The following is a 13721-nucleotide window of genomic DNA, read 5'->3' as shown; positions in this document are numbered from 1 at the left end:
TACACCAGCTTTCTCTCAAAGTATAATCTCTGCCCTCTTAGCCCTGGAAACCTCAGACAAATGGGGAGCAAGAGTGAGGGTCCTGGATAACTTAGGAGACATTGGCTGCCATGACAGCTTAAGCCAATCCTTCAGGGCTTTCCTTCCTTCACCCCAAGACCTCCCAAGCCCACACTCACTCCACCTCCCGCTTCCGGATGGCACGACCAGAGCCCAGCACCTCAGCCACCTTGGATACGATGGGATCATAGTTCATGCTGGCCACAGCGATCACCTCATCACCTCTGCAGAGAGAGGGTGGCTAAGCCTAAGTGCTGCTTGGCAAAAGCCTTCCTTCTTGAAGACACACTCCTCATCACTGGGACCCAGGGAGGGATCTTTCCTGGGGTCACAGGAATTTCCTGAGCACCTATCCCTCCCTATTTGTCCCAGCACAGGCATCAGATTTCTCTAGGGAAGCTCTAATCCTCAGCAGGGCTCAGGACTAGGGTCCTGTTCTGACACCACCATTGTCTGTGTGGCTTTTCTTGTTGTAAGTGGGCTGTCAACACCCACCTCAAAGAGCTGTTTTGAAGATAACTCATCTGGCCCAATGCACAACAAAGTCAGTTATTACTGATCTCTTCCTCACCTTTCCTCTGCAGTGCCTCCTGCCCAGCTGTCTGCCTCCCTTTGCCACTTGTTCCACCTTTTTAGCTAAGCCCCCTCCTCAGGAGCACTTTTCTGGGATGACTCTCCATTCCCAAACGAGCAGCTCTGTACCCGCATTGCACCCAGTTGTTCTCACTTGGTATAAAAAGCCACAAACTTCAGCTCCTCTAGATCCCCTTGGATGATGACGTCGTCAAAGCCTTCTCCGTAGCCTGTAGGGCCGAACAGGTAGGTGATGCCACATAAGCCAGGGAAGGAGATGGACTTCACAAATTCCCTACCCTGTGCCTTCTTAACTCCTCTCCGGACATCCTCCCCGATTGTTTACTTCTTTTAGGTAGTCCCTAGGCCTTCCCCCAGAGAGTTCCTAATAGCTTCTTCCCAGAGCCATCATGGTCCCACCCCTAAAACAGTTCAGTCCCCACCCCATCCGAGGATCTTGTTACCCGCATAACGCAGACTCTTGCCGAACATGGCAGTCCACAGGTAAGGCACCGTGCTGATCTCCGCCTCCTGAGCCAGCATGTTCTGGGCTGCCACCCGCCCTGCAGAACCCATGGCCATGTGAACCCTGACCCTTGCCCTCACCATCCTGACATCGCCTGCCCCAGCACTCTAGGGACCCCTATCAGGCATAGCTGCTATTCCTGGATCCCCTAGAGATCAAGAAATACATTGTTACACAGGCGGTGGCCCTCCTGAGGTACCAAGGAGACACCTGGCTCCAAGCTAGTTACTAGGTTGCTTCTCTGGAAAACTTGAATGACAGACATGCCCTGCCTCTCTGGAAGGTCTGCTCATGGGGTTGTGGGCTGCTTCACCATTTCACTTATGCACATAGACAACTTAATCAGACACATTAGGACCGAAGAGGGAGGAGAAGGGAGCACAAGAGCCAGGAAAGCAGAAATGACAGTCACATGCAGGACCCCAAGAGAATAGCAGGGGTGACTTTCCAGTTTCTATATGCCCCCATTGGACCCAAAGCTGGATATATATCAGAATACTCTGGACCCTCCCAATTAAATTCTGAATTCTAATTATATTTGGCTGTTTCCTTACAACATAGCAGCCACTTTAGACCTTGAAAACTTGAATAGAAATCAGTTCTAGGAGTGGGGTTTCAGACCTTCAGATAATGGCAAACGCAGAGGAAAGGGAAGTTGGGTGCAGGAGCTAGTACCCATCATAGGCTGGGAGTCTGGAGTTCCTCTCTGAGGCACTGAGTTGGTTAATTTACTGGCCCCTCTAGCTTTGGGGCCCAGACCAGGTGTGTGCAGTGGGTGAGGTTTGGGGAATTAATGGTTAGTGGTGTGAAGAAGGGAAAGCTATTCCACAGAAACAGTGTGCCCACTGAGCCTGGACTAGATGGGGCCTGCAGAAGACAACTGAGTTTATAGAGACAGTTGATTAGTCCAAGGGAGATAGAAGCACTGACTGGAAAGCTGGCCTACTAAATCCTTCTCTCCCTCAGAGGAGAGACCTGACTGTACAGGTAAGTCAGAAATTCTGTGGGATGTATCCTTGAAGACAAAAGGAAAGGAGACTAGTGGAAGGAAAACTAGGATGGGAGGTTGACCCTGGCTAAATGGTACATCCAGATGGTTCTGAAAGAGAGTCTCTGGAGATGAGCCACAGAGCTTGCTGTGTAAACTGGTTTGATCACCTGGATGAGGCCAGCTGTGAGGCCACTAGAGAGCCTTGAATGCATAACATAGGATCCAGGAAAGCAGACCAACTGAGGCATGGGGAGGCTGAAACCCTAGGATAGCCCCCCAACTTGCCTCAGGGCTGGCCATACCCTGGGCATGAGCCATTTGCCAGTGTGGGATGTTCACTTTCCGATTGTTCCTCCAGGCAAGAGGAAAGGTGACAGCATCACCAGCTGCAAACACACCTGGGACATTGGTCTGCATCATCTGTGAAGAGAGAGCCAGAGCTTCATGGATAGGACAGGGGACTGACCTATACCTCTGGCCACCCCCAGCCCGGCACCCTTCCCACCCCACCCAGCCCCACCTTGTTGACAGGGATGAAGCCTCGGGAATCCAGACCAATGCCACTTTGCCTCAGGAAACCGGTGGCAGGCACCGCACCTAGCAGGACAGAGGCTGCCATGTCCACACTCTGGTTCCACCCTTCTTTGGCCTCACTGCTCTCTGTGTTCCACACCCTTCACCTGCTGTATTTACCCCAGATATCACATCCACAGGCTTCCCACCATGGGGCTTCATGCATACTGTCCCCTTTGCCTGCACTCCACAGACACCTGTGCCTCCCATCAGGCCTCAAATATTGCCTTCTACAAGAAGCACTCCTTGAAGCCCCCTGGAGGGGTCAGGAGGCCATGCTTCTCCAACCCCTGTGCTGCTACTTCCCAGCTTTGCACTTCTCCAAATTGCCACTTCTGGTGGAGTAGGAACAGTAAGAAGTTTGTGTTCGTCATCCAACATAGAGCAGGGCATGGAGTTGATTATTAGTCTGCAGCAGTCATTGAGCACATGCTCCATGCAGGGCCTGGGCTAAGCCAGGTATGTGTGTTTTTCAATGGCCCTAGAAAGTGGGTACTGTTGGGGTCACCATTTTAAAGATGTGGAAACTAAGGCTCAGGGAGGAGAAGGGGCTAACTCAAGGTCATTTGTGAACTTGTGCAGGTGGCTTTGATCATTCATGCCCACCTGCCCATCCACTCACCAATGCCCACCACGCAGACATCAGCCCGAATGACCTTGCTGCTCTTCAGTACAACCTCCTTCAGCTGTAGGGAGTGGGTGGGTGCGTGAGCAGATAGGACCAGCTACTGGGCTCAGGGAGAGAAGACAGAAAGCAGCAAAGAGAGGAGAAAGGCCCACCTTTCCCTCCTGGGCCCGCAGCTCCAACACCTCTGTCTGCATATAGAACTTCACCCCATTGTTCTCAAACATCTGTCAGGGCAGGTGGGCAATGGATGAGAGCCTGGTCAGGGGCTAGACTAGACACTCAGGATATCAAGGGACAAGGGATTGAGGTAGGCTTACCTTCATGAGTGCACGGCCAACGCGCTCCCCCAGGAACCTCCTGAAGGGTGTTTCCTCAAGCTCCACCACAGATACAGAATGGGCCTTCTCAGTTAAATAGGCAGCCACCTCCATACCTGAGATGATGGGCAGGGGCTGGCAGATCTTGTACCCTGCACCTCCTAGATCCAGCATGCCCAGGGACTGGCTATGAAAGCCTGCCCACCACCCTGCCACCCCCAGCTTCTCACCCAAAAACCCAGCTCCTATGACAATTGCGTTGCGGCCCCGGGCCAGCCTCACCACACGATTGGCATCCTCAGGCGTCCGGATAGTGAACACGTTCTCTACCTCTTTGCCTTTGCAGCTCAGGGTCTTAGGGCTGAGATATGGCAGCCTCAGTGAGACCCTCCCATTGTGGCTGGTGCCCCACCCAGTGTAGAAGGAGGGCAATAAAGACACCCTCCCACCTGCTCCCTGGCGCCAACAACAGCTTGCTATACTCCAGCTTGAAGCCGTCCTTGAACACGACCTTCTTGTTTCTCACATCCACTGTGACCACCTGCAACCCCCGACAGGTAAAGTGCTGGCCTGGATATGGACCTGTGTCTTGTCATCCACTTTTGAGTCCTGCAACATGCCCAGATCCCAGCCAGATCTGAGCATGTCCCGTGAGGTCTGTTCCCACACTGCCTAGGATTCAGTTTTCAAGCTTAAAACATCACCTTCTTCTCAAAGCCCTCTACATATTCCCAAGTCCTACCAGACTTTCCCATCCCTGATGGAATGAGATCATCTCTCTCCCTAGGCCCTGTGTGTGCTCATGATCCTGCTAATAAGACGGTCCGGTGCTGCTCCCCAGGCCTGGGCAGTGAAACTGGAAGGGTAGAACACTCCCAGGGGTCCATATGGCCCAATGCTCTTCACGGTTCCCACTAACCCATTCTCTGGCCAGTTTACCATCCTCAATCTCGTACCTGAGCCTCAGTGAGCACCTCGATGCCATAGGCACGGAAGAACTCCTTGGGTCTCAGGGCCAGCTGTTCAGGTTGTGCATCCAGGGACTGCAGGACACAGCCAATATGAGACAGCGTCAAGCTACCATTGTTCCATTTTATACCAAAGGACATGGACCCCAGGAAGGGTGAGGCCAGCCCTGAGTTACATGTGGGCTGTGGGATAAAACTCAACAAACTGAGATCTTTTGGGGGCACCACAGGTAAGCCAGATTTGAGTGTAGCTGGCAGCTGGCCAGACTCTGAAGAGGTGACAAGCAAGGCTCCAAGTGGGCTGGACCAGGGACCCAGAGGGTTAAGGATTCAGGCCCTGCGTTGTGCTGACTGTCCTGTGCCTGGTTACTGTTTGCCCTAAAGCCACACCTTGCTGAGTTTTGGCCGGTCATAAGGGAGATGCCGGTCCAGCGTGCACAGGACGATCCGGTCCGAGAAGCCCTCCTGCCTCAGTGTCTCTGCACACACCAGGCCAGCAGCACCTGAAGGGAGGAGGCCATAACCAACAGACAACTTACCTCCTACCATCCACCTCCACCCTCCTTATCATGACCTCAATACTAACCTGCACCCACAATGAGCACATTGGTGCTGCCACTGTGCCCAGCACTTGGAGAGATACACTTGGCCATCACCTTGGTCCTTCGCTGCAGCTGCAGGGCCTGGGGGTGGGGTGCATTTGGGGTTATCTCAGCAGATCAGGTTCTGCTACTCTAGCCCAGCCACTCCCCATCATGCAGCCCTTCACTCTGCTCGTAGTCACACATGCCAGGCTTTCTCCCACTGCAGGGCCTTTGAACAAGCTATTCTCTGAGTCAAGATGCCCTCCCCACCTCTGAGCCATGAGCCACTCCTCACCTGCTTGCTGGCCCGGACATACACCTTCTCCTTCTCAATCTTCACCTGCAAGGGCAGTACTGCTCAGGATCAGACTTTGGAGTGCTTCAAGCCCCCAACTCTGTGCTCCCAGGCTCCCACTATACCACACTCCCAGCCCCACCTGGAACTTGTGCAGACTGTCCAGGCCTGGGAAGTCCTCTAGGTCCCCAGTACTGATGTTGAAGCAGGCACCATGCCAGGGGCAGCGCACCCGGCCACGGGATAACACTCCTGGAACAGTGTGGTACTAGGTTGGAGCTACTATCGGGGGCTCTTCTCCAAGGATCCTTGCACCTTCTGGTCCACTTCATAGCCCAGGAGACCTCACTATTAGATGAGGACCCAGGGCCTAGGGAAGAGTCAAACTGACCCGGGGGCTGGTAGAACAGGGGCATGGATGGTGCAGTAGCCAAGCCCCCTATAGGAAGGTCCTACCCCCGCCTCCCATATGCACCCCTGGACTTCTCACCTTTCACCAGGGGTGCGCCGTAGTGTGGGCACTTGTGGCCCAAGGCATGGAATTCTCCGTTGTCTTTCACCAGCAACACCTTCCCCCAGCCCAGCTCCACTTCCCGCATCCTGGGGAAAGGCTGCACTCAGAGGTCAGGACAGACAACAGGCACCTCCTCCTGGGGGCACCTCTTCTTAGTGTCCAGCCTCATGGGTAGCAGGCCCAGAACATCAGAAGCCCAAGGACCATGACTAGGGCAGAAGCAGGTCATAGGCCCTTCCAAATCCCCTCACCTTAGTTCTCCTCATCCATGGCCTCTCCCTTGCCCTCCCACTTTGGACCTTCTGATCCCTCCTCCCAGGCCCAGCACCCACTGGCCATTCTCCAGGTCCTTGACATGGCAGACGGCAGCCTCCACGCAGTCCTGAGGGCCAGGGTAGGGGTGGGGGGCTGGCAGGCGCTCCTCAGTGTGGAAGTGACGGGCTGTGCCATTGCCCTGGTAGGCCCGGGGGCTGCCCTTTCCGCTAGCCGACAGTTCCTCCTTGCTCCGCTCCTTCTCAGGCAGCACCACCTCAATCTTGAGTTCCACTGTGGGCAGGGCCATATCATGAGCCCCTCAGCCCACCCCATCTTCTTGCCCACCCCATCTTCTTGCCCACCCCATCTTCTTGCCCACCCCAAAATCTGGGGGCAGAGGCCAGCCCCTCTGAGTTTCAGGAGGCTCAGCCCTTCCCCTCAATTTCTCCAGAAAGCCTTGTGTACCCCAGCAAAGAGACAGAGGAGGAAGGGCATAAGAAGGGGATTTCTTGGTCAGCCTGAATTCATTTCTGCATTTTTTCTTTTCTTTCTTTATTTTTTATTCTTTTTATCCAGTGCTGGTGATCAAACCCAGGAACTTGTGCATCTACGTAAATGCTGTATCACTGAGCAGTTCTGCACATTTTCTTTTTCGATGTCAAAATTAATGAGAGGGTCACAGAACAGAGTTTCTTCCAACCCTAAACCTCCCCTCCAGGATCTCTGGAGGAAAGAACCTTGATGTCTTGTGTCATACGTGTTCAGATGGACAACAATGTCCCTAGCAGCTCAGGGACACATTTAGGGGATGATTCATGTACATACAAATATGAGGTCCCAAACTGGGTGCAGCTCAGTTCTCAGTGAATCTGGATGATTAGAAATTAAGGATTCATTGTATTATTCTTGTAAATTTACCATAGATTTAAACGGTTTTTTCAAAATTAAAAAAATATGGACAGAGCTGGGGATTTAGCTCAGTGATAGAATGCTTGCTTAGAGTGTGGAAAGCTCTAGGTTTAATTCCTAGTATCACCACCAACACACACACACACACACACACACACAAATTCCAACATTTTCTTTTTGTATTGGGGATTAAAGCAGGGCACTTTACCACTAAGTTATATCACTCAATCCTTTTTTAAATTTTTTAAAATTTTGAGACAGAATCTCACCAAGTTGCTTAGAGCCTCACTTAGTTGCTGAGGCTGGCCTTGAACTTGCAATCCTCCTGCCTCAGTCCCCCAAACTGTTGGGATTACAAGTGTGTGCCACTGTGCCTGGCTTCAACTTCTTAAAATAATTATTCTCAGCAGTTTGAGATTCATTCATCATTTCCCAAGTCCTGGGTTTCGGTGTCTTTATGTACGGGTCTGGGGCCCTGGGAGTGAATGAATTCCATGAGGTAAAGGTACATGTAGACAGGTCTGAACAGCGCAGAAGGCACAGAGGGCCCCCTTCCATGGCCTCCACACAGAAGACATTTTCTCAGTATACCCACGTGGCTTACTTTAGGAAGTAGCCAAAGACTGTCACTTTCTTCTTTATACTTTCCCACATTTTCCAAATTCCCTATGACATGCCTGGGGTATTTTTCTAATTAGAAGGGAACAATAAACAGAATTTTTAGCAGTGATAATCCGGCCTCCTGGGCTGCTGCTGCAGGGAGGAAACTAAGCCTCTGGCACAGCATGAGCAGGAGATGCCTCTCTCAAGGAACCAGAGCCTCCAGACCTCTGCTCCCTTCTACTTCAGACCTGACACTCCTAAAAACAAAAAAGACCCAAGAACCCCGGGTGGATGCTGAGTCACATACCCTGGCCTTTGCCTGCACCATTTGCTTGGCCTGGGCTGCCATTCTTCTAGGCCTTGGCTAACTCCTACCCCCATACCCAGACACAGCTCTGGTGCTGCCTCCCATGGCAGCCCAGCTCCTGCAAGGCCCTCCTTTCATTCTGAGCTAATTCCCCACTCTGTCTAGACCTCCTGCCCTTCATCTGTATGTCCCATCCCCCAGCTCAGCCCAGGCGAGGCAGGGGATAGTGGCAAGGGTCAGTTCATGACTGGGACTGGTAGGAAGAGTGTATGAGCACATAGCCACACAAGGTCGTCCTGTCCAGTGGGGAGTTTCCTCCCATTTTCCACACTTTATGTAATGGTGTTAGAATGTTTTTGGAAGAATTAAAAAGAAAAATACTTCAGACTCAGCTGACATCAGCTATGACAGCTGTGGGAGTCCACAGGAACAGCCTGGCAGGAGTGCCAGATAACAGCCAAGCCAGTCAGTTTTCATCCTCCACCTCCTGCCAGAAGGCTCCAAGGCACACTCACTGATGCAAGTCTAACGGGAAGACATTAAGTCAGGAGCAGCAATAGAAGGGTAGGTGGGGGGATCTGCTCACGCACAGAACCAGGGTCTTTCTATTGTCCCTGCTCACCCCAGCTGAACTCTCATTCCTACACCCTGAAATTCCCTAGGCCTCACACCTGACCTGTCTAGCTTAAGCACCTGGGGACTGTGCCTCCACAGGGGAATCCTGGCAGCAGGAAATCCAGCTCAGAGAAAAAGGGCCAATACTATTTTAAAAGTGCTTCCTGAGTGCAAGGTCCTGTGCTAAGCACAACCTCACTTTACACATGAGAAAAAAAGTAGATCAGAGAGGTATGATCACCTGCCCAAAGCCACACAGCCTGGAAGCCGTACGGCTGAGTTGAGGCTCAAGAGCCCAAGTTCTGGGGCTGGGGATGTGGCTCAAGCGGTAGCCCGCTCGTCTGGCATGCGTGCGGCCCGGGTTCGATCCTCAGCACCACATACAAACAAAGATGTTGTGTCCACCGAAAACTAAAAAATAAATATTAAAAAAAAAATTCTCCCTCTCTCCCCCACACCTCTCTCTCTCTCAAAAAAAAAAAAAATCTTAAAAAAAAAAGAGCCCAAGTTCTTATGTCTAGACCCCATATTGGAAATACTAGGGTGAGGGGACCCAGGCAGGCCAGCCCTTTGGGGGTCCTTTGAAAGAACTTATAGGTGACATCTTTTGCCCAGGACCTCCTGCCAGCCCAGCAGTCCCACAGGTGCCCAGTTTGGGGCCAGCTAGCATCCTTCTGTCTGTTTCTATTGGGAGAAGGCTGAGGTAAAGACAGTGGACGTCATTTTCCTAAGCTATATTTCCAAACAAGAAGGTGGTGGGACCTGGCCCAGATCTGGCTGTTCACAGCACAGCAGCGCAAAGGGGGAGTGTGGTTTTTGGGACAGGTGCAGGTGGGTCCCCCTGACTGGTAGAGCATAAACATCTCTCCTCCCTACCTCAACTTCTCCCTTGAACCCAGGAAAAGAAGAAAAGGCTCACAAGTTCCAAGGTAATGGAGCTGATGGGTATCAGGTAAAGGGAGCTGGGGTGAGCTGGCAGGGGCAAGTTGCCCAGGATAGGGTGGCTTGCATAAATGTGGGTGGAGCATTGTCTGAGTTCTAGAGGACTCTTGAGGCCTCAATTTCTTTATTTGTGACATATCTGCATGCCCTACCTCCTGAGATGTTATGAGGAAGGAAGAGGAAATTGGGGGCCTGAAGGAGAGCCCCACAGACAGGGTCTCCAGTGGAAAGTAGATGTGGATTCCCCTAGCACCCTGGGTAGAGCCAGCTGATTTAGACATGGCAAAAATTTCTTGTATAAATGGGAAAGCATGTCCAGATGACAGCCTAAGTTTCAGAGGGGTTGAGAAGAGGTAGGGACATTCTTTGGTAGGAACCTGCCCACTGTACCGTCTCAGCAACTTCAAGAGGTCAGGGAGGGTAGAATCATTTTAAAGAGAGGGAAACTGAGGCTCAGAGAGGTCACACAGTAGCCAAAGGCATTCCTAGAGCCCCCCTTTCCTAACTCAGCCATGGGAGAAATCCTTTCCTCCCCTTCCAAAGATCCAGCTGCTATTCCACCACGAGCACTCAAAGCCCCCAAAGATCCAGCTGCTTTTCCCACCACCAGCACTCAAAGCCCCCCCCCCCAAAAAGAGGGCCTATCACTGGAGGGGGCACTTGGAAAACCTCTCCAGATCCCCTACCCACCTCCTATCTCAACACATTAACATTCTGGGGCTCCTGCCTAGCCTGACCTACTTTGGAGGCAGGCAGAGTGCAGAAGGGAGGGGGAGGAAAGTAATGGAGAGAGAGAGAGGCAGGAGGGAGGGAGGAGGCAGTAAGAGAGGAGGAGGTACCTGGCTTGGGCTTGGAGAAGCAGCCACCCATGGTGAGTGACCTGAGGACCAGCAGGCAGGCAGGGCCACAGATGGTTGGTCTGTTGGAGGTCTAGGGCGCCCCCCATGGGGCTGGGTCTCCTGCTGCTCTTAGCGATGCTGGAGTTGCCATGCCAGCTGGAACTGCCTCTAGGACCTGCAGGGGAGACTGGCCATATTAGGACGGAGCTTTCATGGGGAGGGAGGACAGAGACAGAGAGACACAGACTGTGGGGGTTTCTGGGAGAGTCCTACATTTGAGCTAAGTCTTGCATGTAGGGGATCCTGAAGGGCTTCTCCCCTTTGAGGCCTGTTGAGGCTCAGCACCCCACATCCCCCATCTCACCTGTACATGGCTTATGCCCACTGTCAGGAGACCCCTTCTGTTCCAATGTTGGCCACTCTCTGTCCAGTCCCGTGGCTGCCTTGTCCAAAAATTATCCCCGGTTTCTGCTGACTCCTCAGGCCCCTAGCCCTCTACTTCCCTTTTCCAAATCCTACAGTCTTGGAGGAAGCTCTGAGACCATCTATTTGCCCAGGAGGCCACCATTCTTGAGTCAAACCTTGGGTTACCTTGAGCAATTAGAGCCTTCCTGGTCCTTGGATTTCTTCTTCCTCAAATGGGAGTGACACAGGGTTCCCTCTGGCCTCAACCTCCACCCTGGCTGGCAGTCTCAGGAGAGCTACCTCCTCCAAAAGCAAACACAATTCCTTCCTCTCAGCCCAGCAGTGGACGGAGGCTGCTAGGCCCTGAAAGGCAGGGCAGGGTCCAGGAGGTGGCTCAGTCTCTACCCCTCCTCCCAGTGTGAGCTGTGGCCAGGAGGGGCTGTGGCGGGTGTGTGGGGCTAGGCCAGTCCACTGGTCCCCAGGGAAACCCAGCTCTGTGGTGAACAAGAGCGGGCGGCCAGCCCGGGACTAATAGGGTTGGGGGAGAAAGAAGCCAGGCACACAGCCCTGCCACAGCCCGTGCCTAGCAGCCATAAAGGTTCCCCCACCCCCACCCCTGGCCCAGTGGCACTGAGGTCATGCCCAACAGAAGTCTGAGAAACTGAGGAGCCAAGGTCTCATCAAGGTCAAGCAGAAGGTAGGGGAATTTGTGTGGCCTCCCACCCCCTTCCCGGACTTAGTTCTAAGAAGAGCATGGCCTCAGGAGATCCCCCATTACTCTAAGGCCCTGTAAGGCACTGGGCTGGGGGGATGGGGCACCTAGTCAATAGATCAGTGCAGCAAAGGTGTCCTCAAGGCATAAGGTGGGTCTTCTGGAAGATGCAGCTTATGGATGGACTTTGGAAGGCCCAGGACAAAGTGTAACTGTCTTGTTTACAAATGACCTTTCCTCAGTCCATCCCACTGCCATTCCCCTCTGTTTCCCCCCTGGAAGTTCTTCCTGAAGTCTAATTTGAGGTGGGGCTAAGGTACCCTTGATCTAGTCCAGATTCCATGAAGGGCCTTGGGTGGGTGCCTGAGAGCAAGGAGAGCAGGAAGAAAGAAGGACAAAGTTGGGGAAGGCCCATCCACTGCCTGGCCCGATCTTACCTGCCCTTGAAACATCCATTTCAGGTGAGGAGGCACCCAAAGTCACTAGGTTACCTTTGCTCTTTCCCCCACTTGTCACCAAGGCATGTCCATAAAACTCAGCTGCCACCTGCCCCACCTGCCCCCTCCCTGAGCACCAGGGAACCCTTCCCCTGCTTCTGGGTTCACCTGTGCCTCAGCCCTGCCCACTCCTTCCTGCTTGGTCTCAGGACTCACTTGCTGGACCATAAATCCCAGAAATGGTCAGACCTGGTCTTGCTACTATGGGCTTGGTCAGGCTGTTCCCCACCTTTCCAGGAGTTGAGGCTCTCAGGTAGGCTTTCCACCTACAGAGTGCTAGCCAGCTTGGATCGAAGTCACCCCCACTCAAAAGCAAAGGTCCTTGCTATGATCATGGCAGAAGGCACCCCCAAGTTTTGAAGACCGCTGTCTCTTGTCTACAAGTTGCCCACAGCTGTGAAGTTCCAAGAGTGCCCAAAGCTAACTACCCATCAGGACTTTGTGTCTTGTCTCAGGGACTCCCATTAACCCCTGAGGGAGGTACTGAATTATCCCTGCCTCACAAAGGTGCTCCTATTTGCCCCCCAGGGATCCAGAGTCCCAGAGGGTGTAAGGCTGGGTAGGAGCCTCTTTGGACCTTTGGCAGAGTCAGTCCCCACTCCTCTGCTGTCTCCCCTTCCTGGTCCCACTTTTCCCGGGTGTGGGCAGGCTGCCCAGCTTGGGCCTTCAGGGCTTTCAGGCACACTGGGGATGGCATCTGAGCTCCTCACCCCTAATTCAAGTTAAGGGGGGCTCAGCTCTGGCCCCTTCCCCATGGAGCCCTGGTGCCAACCTGTCCACTCTCCCTGCTTTTGCACGTGCAGTTCTCTGGTTCTGGAAATCCGTTTCCATCAGCCTTGCCGGCTGTGTCCCAGTACCGGCACCAGACCCTGCAGCCCAGGAAGGGGGGTACTGGCACACTGCAAGATTCTGCTGGAAGCCGGGAGGGAGTGCCAGCACAGGAGGGCATAAGGAAGAGGGGCGCTCCAGTCCACCACCTCTTGGGTCGAAGCTTCAGACACCCCGCCCCCAACGCAGGGGCCCTAGGTCCGGGACCCACGAGCGCACGCGTGGGGACGGCGAGACCCGGACACTGGGTGGAGCCGCGGGGGTTCCGGGGTCTAGGGTCCCAGAGGTGGGCACTCACCTGGACTTGGACCCCCGAACTCACTGGTTGGTTCTTGTGCCGGGCTCCTTGTCCTCCAGACCTCTTAAACTCAGCCCCTTGGCCCCAGATTGACTTGTCTGTCCCTGCTGGTGGTAGTCAAGATGTGGGGACCTCAAGAACTTGGTACCAGGAAGGCTGACATTGCATTTGGATGGGGTGAAACAGAAGGACCCTGGCCTGGACTGGGGTGGGGAAAGGGCAACCCTACGTAGGATGGAGAGCAATCAAGCTCTGGAGGCCCAGTTCTTTCTGGGTCTGCCTCAGACTCCAGAATGGATTTGACTGGTCTTGTGTACTCCAATGCGCTTGACTCCTGGCGTCCACAGAACTGAAGGACCTCGGAGATGGGGTTTTGCAGGGTTCGGCTGCCTCTGGAACCTGGCAGAACTGGCACATCTGCCTCTCTCCTGGTTGAGGGTCCCAGTAGTGGCTGCTGGGTGGGTGGGGTGCCCCACCCCACC

The 13721-nt window shown here is 53.5% G+C and overlaps 1 protein-coding gene across 7 annotated transcripts in view; it reads right to left on the bottom strand.

Moving 5' to 3' along the window:
- Window positions 1–13240, bottom strand: part of Aifm3 (apoptosis inducing factor mitochondria associated 3) — a 28157-nt gene extending 14917 nt beyond the window's left edge. For 2 of the 7 annotated variants that reach the window (XM_048785090.1, XM_015500363.2), the window contains exons 1-19: window positions 11091–13240; window positions 10500–10674; window positions 6362–6575; window positions 6006–6115; window positions 5658–5767; window positions 5516–5560; window positions 5223–5319; window positions 5027–5139; window positions 4625–4711; window positions 4118–4209; window positions 3899–4029; window positions 3669–3784; window positions 3504–3575; window positions 3346–3409; window positions 2671–2747; window positions 2453–2570; window positions 1098–1196; window positions 788–863; window positions 180–284 (exon numbers count right to left, since the gene is read on the bottom strand). In XM_048785090.1, the coding sequence (XP_048641047.1) occupies window positions 180–284; window positions 788–863; window positions 1098–1196; window positions 2453–2570; window positions 2671–2747; window positions 3346–3409; window positions 3504–3575; window positions 3669–3784; window positions 3899–4029; window positions 4118–4209; window positions 4625–4711; window positions 5027–5139; window positions 5223–5319; window positions 5516–5560; window positions 5658–5767; window positions 6006–6115; window positions 6362–6575; window positions 10500–10530 (1757 nt within the window). In that variant the 5' untranslated portion in view covers window positions 10531–10674; window positions 11091–13240. Of the gene's footprint in view, window positions 1–175; window positions 285–787; window positions 864–1097; window positions 1197–2452; window positions 2571–2670; window positions 2748–3345; window positions 3410–3503; window positions 3576–3668; window positions 3785–3898; window positions 4030–4117; window positions 4210–4624; window positions 4712–5026; window positions 5140–5222; window positions 5320–5515; window positions 5561–5657; window positions 5768–6005; window positions 6116–6361; window positions 6576–10499; window positions 10675–11090 lie in introns of all 7 variants that reach the window. The other 5 variants (XM_048785091.1, XM_048785093.1, XM_048785092.1 and 2 more) reach the window with 5 other exon arrangements.
- Window positions 13241–13721: the final 481 nt, after the last annotated feature.

The sequence above is a fragment of the Marmota marmota genome, unplaced genomic scaffold, assembly GCF_001458135.2.
Source record: "Marmota marmota marmota unplaced genomic scaffold, marMar, whole genome shotgun sequence".
NCBI classification, from domain to species: domain Eukaryota; kingdom Metazoa; phylum Chordata; class Mammalia; order Rodentia; family Sciuridae; genus Marmota; species Marmota marmota.
Note: the sequence above shows the minus strand (reverse complement) of the source record. Positions and strands in the feature narration are given on the sequence as shown.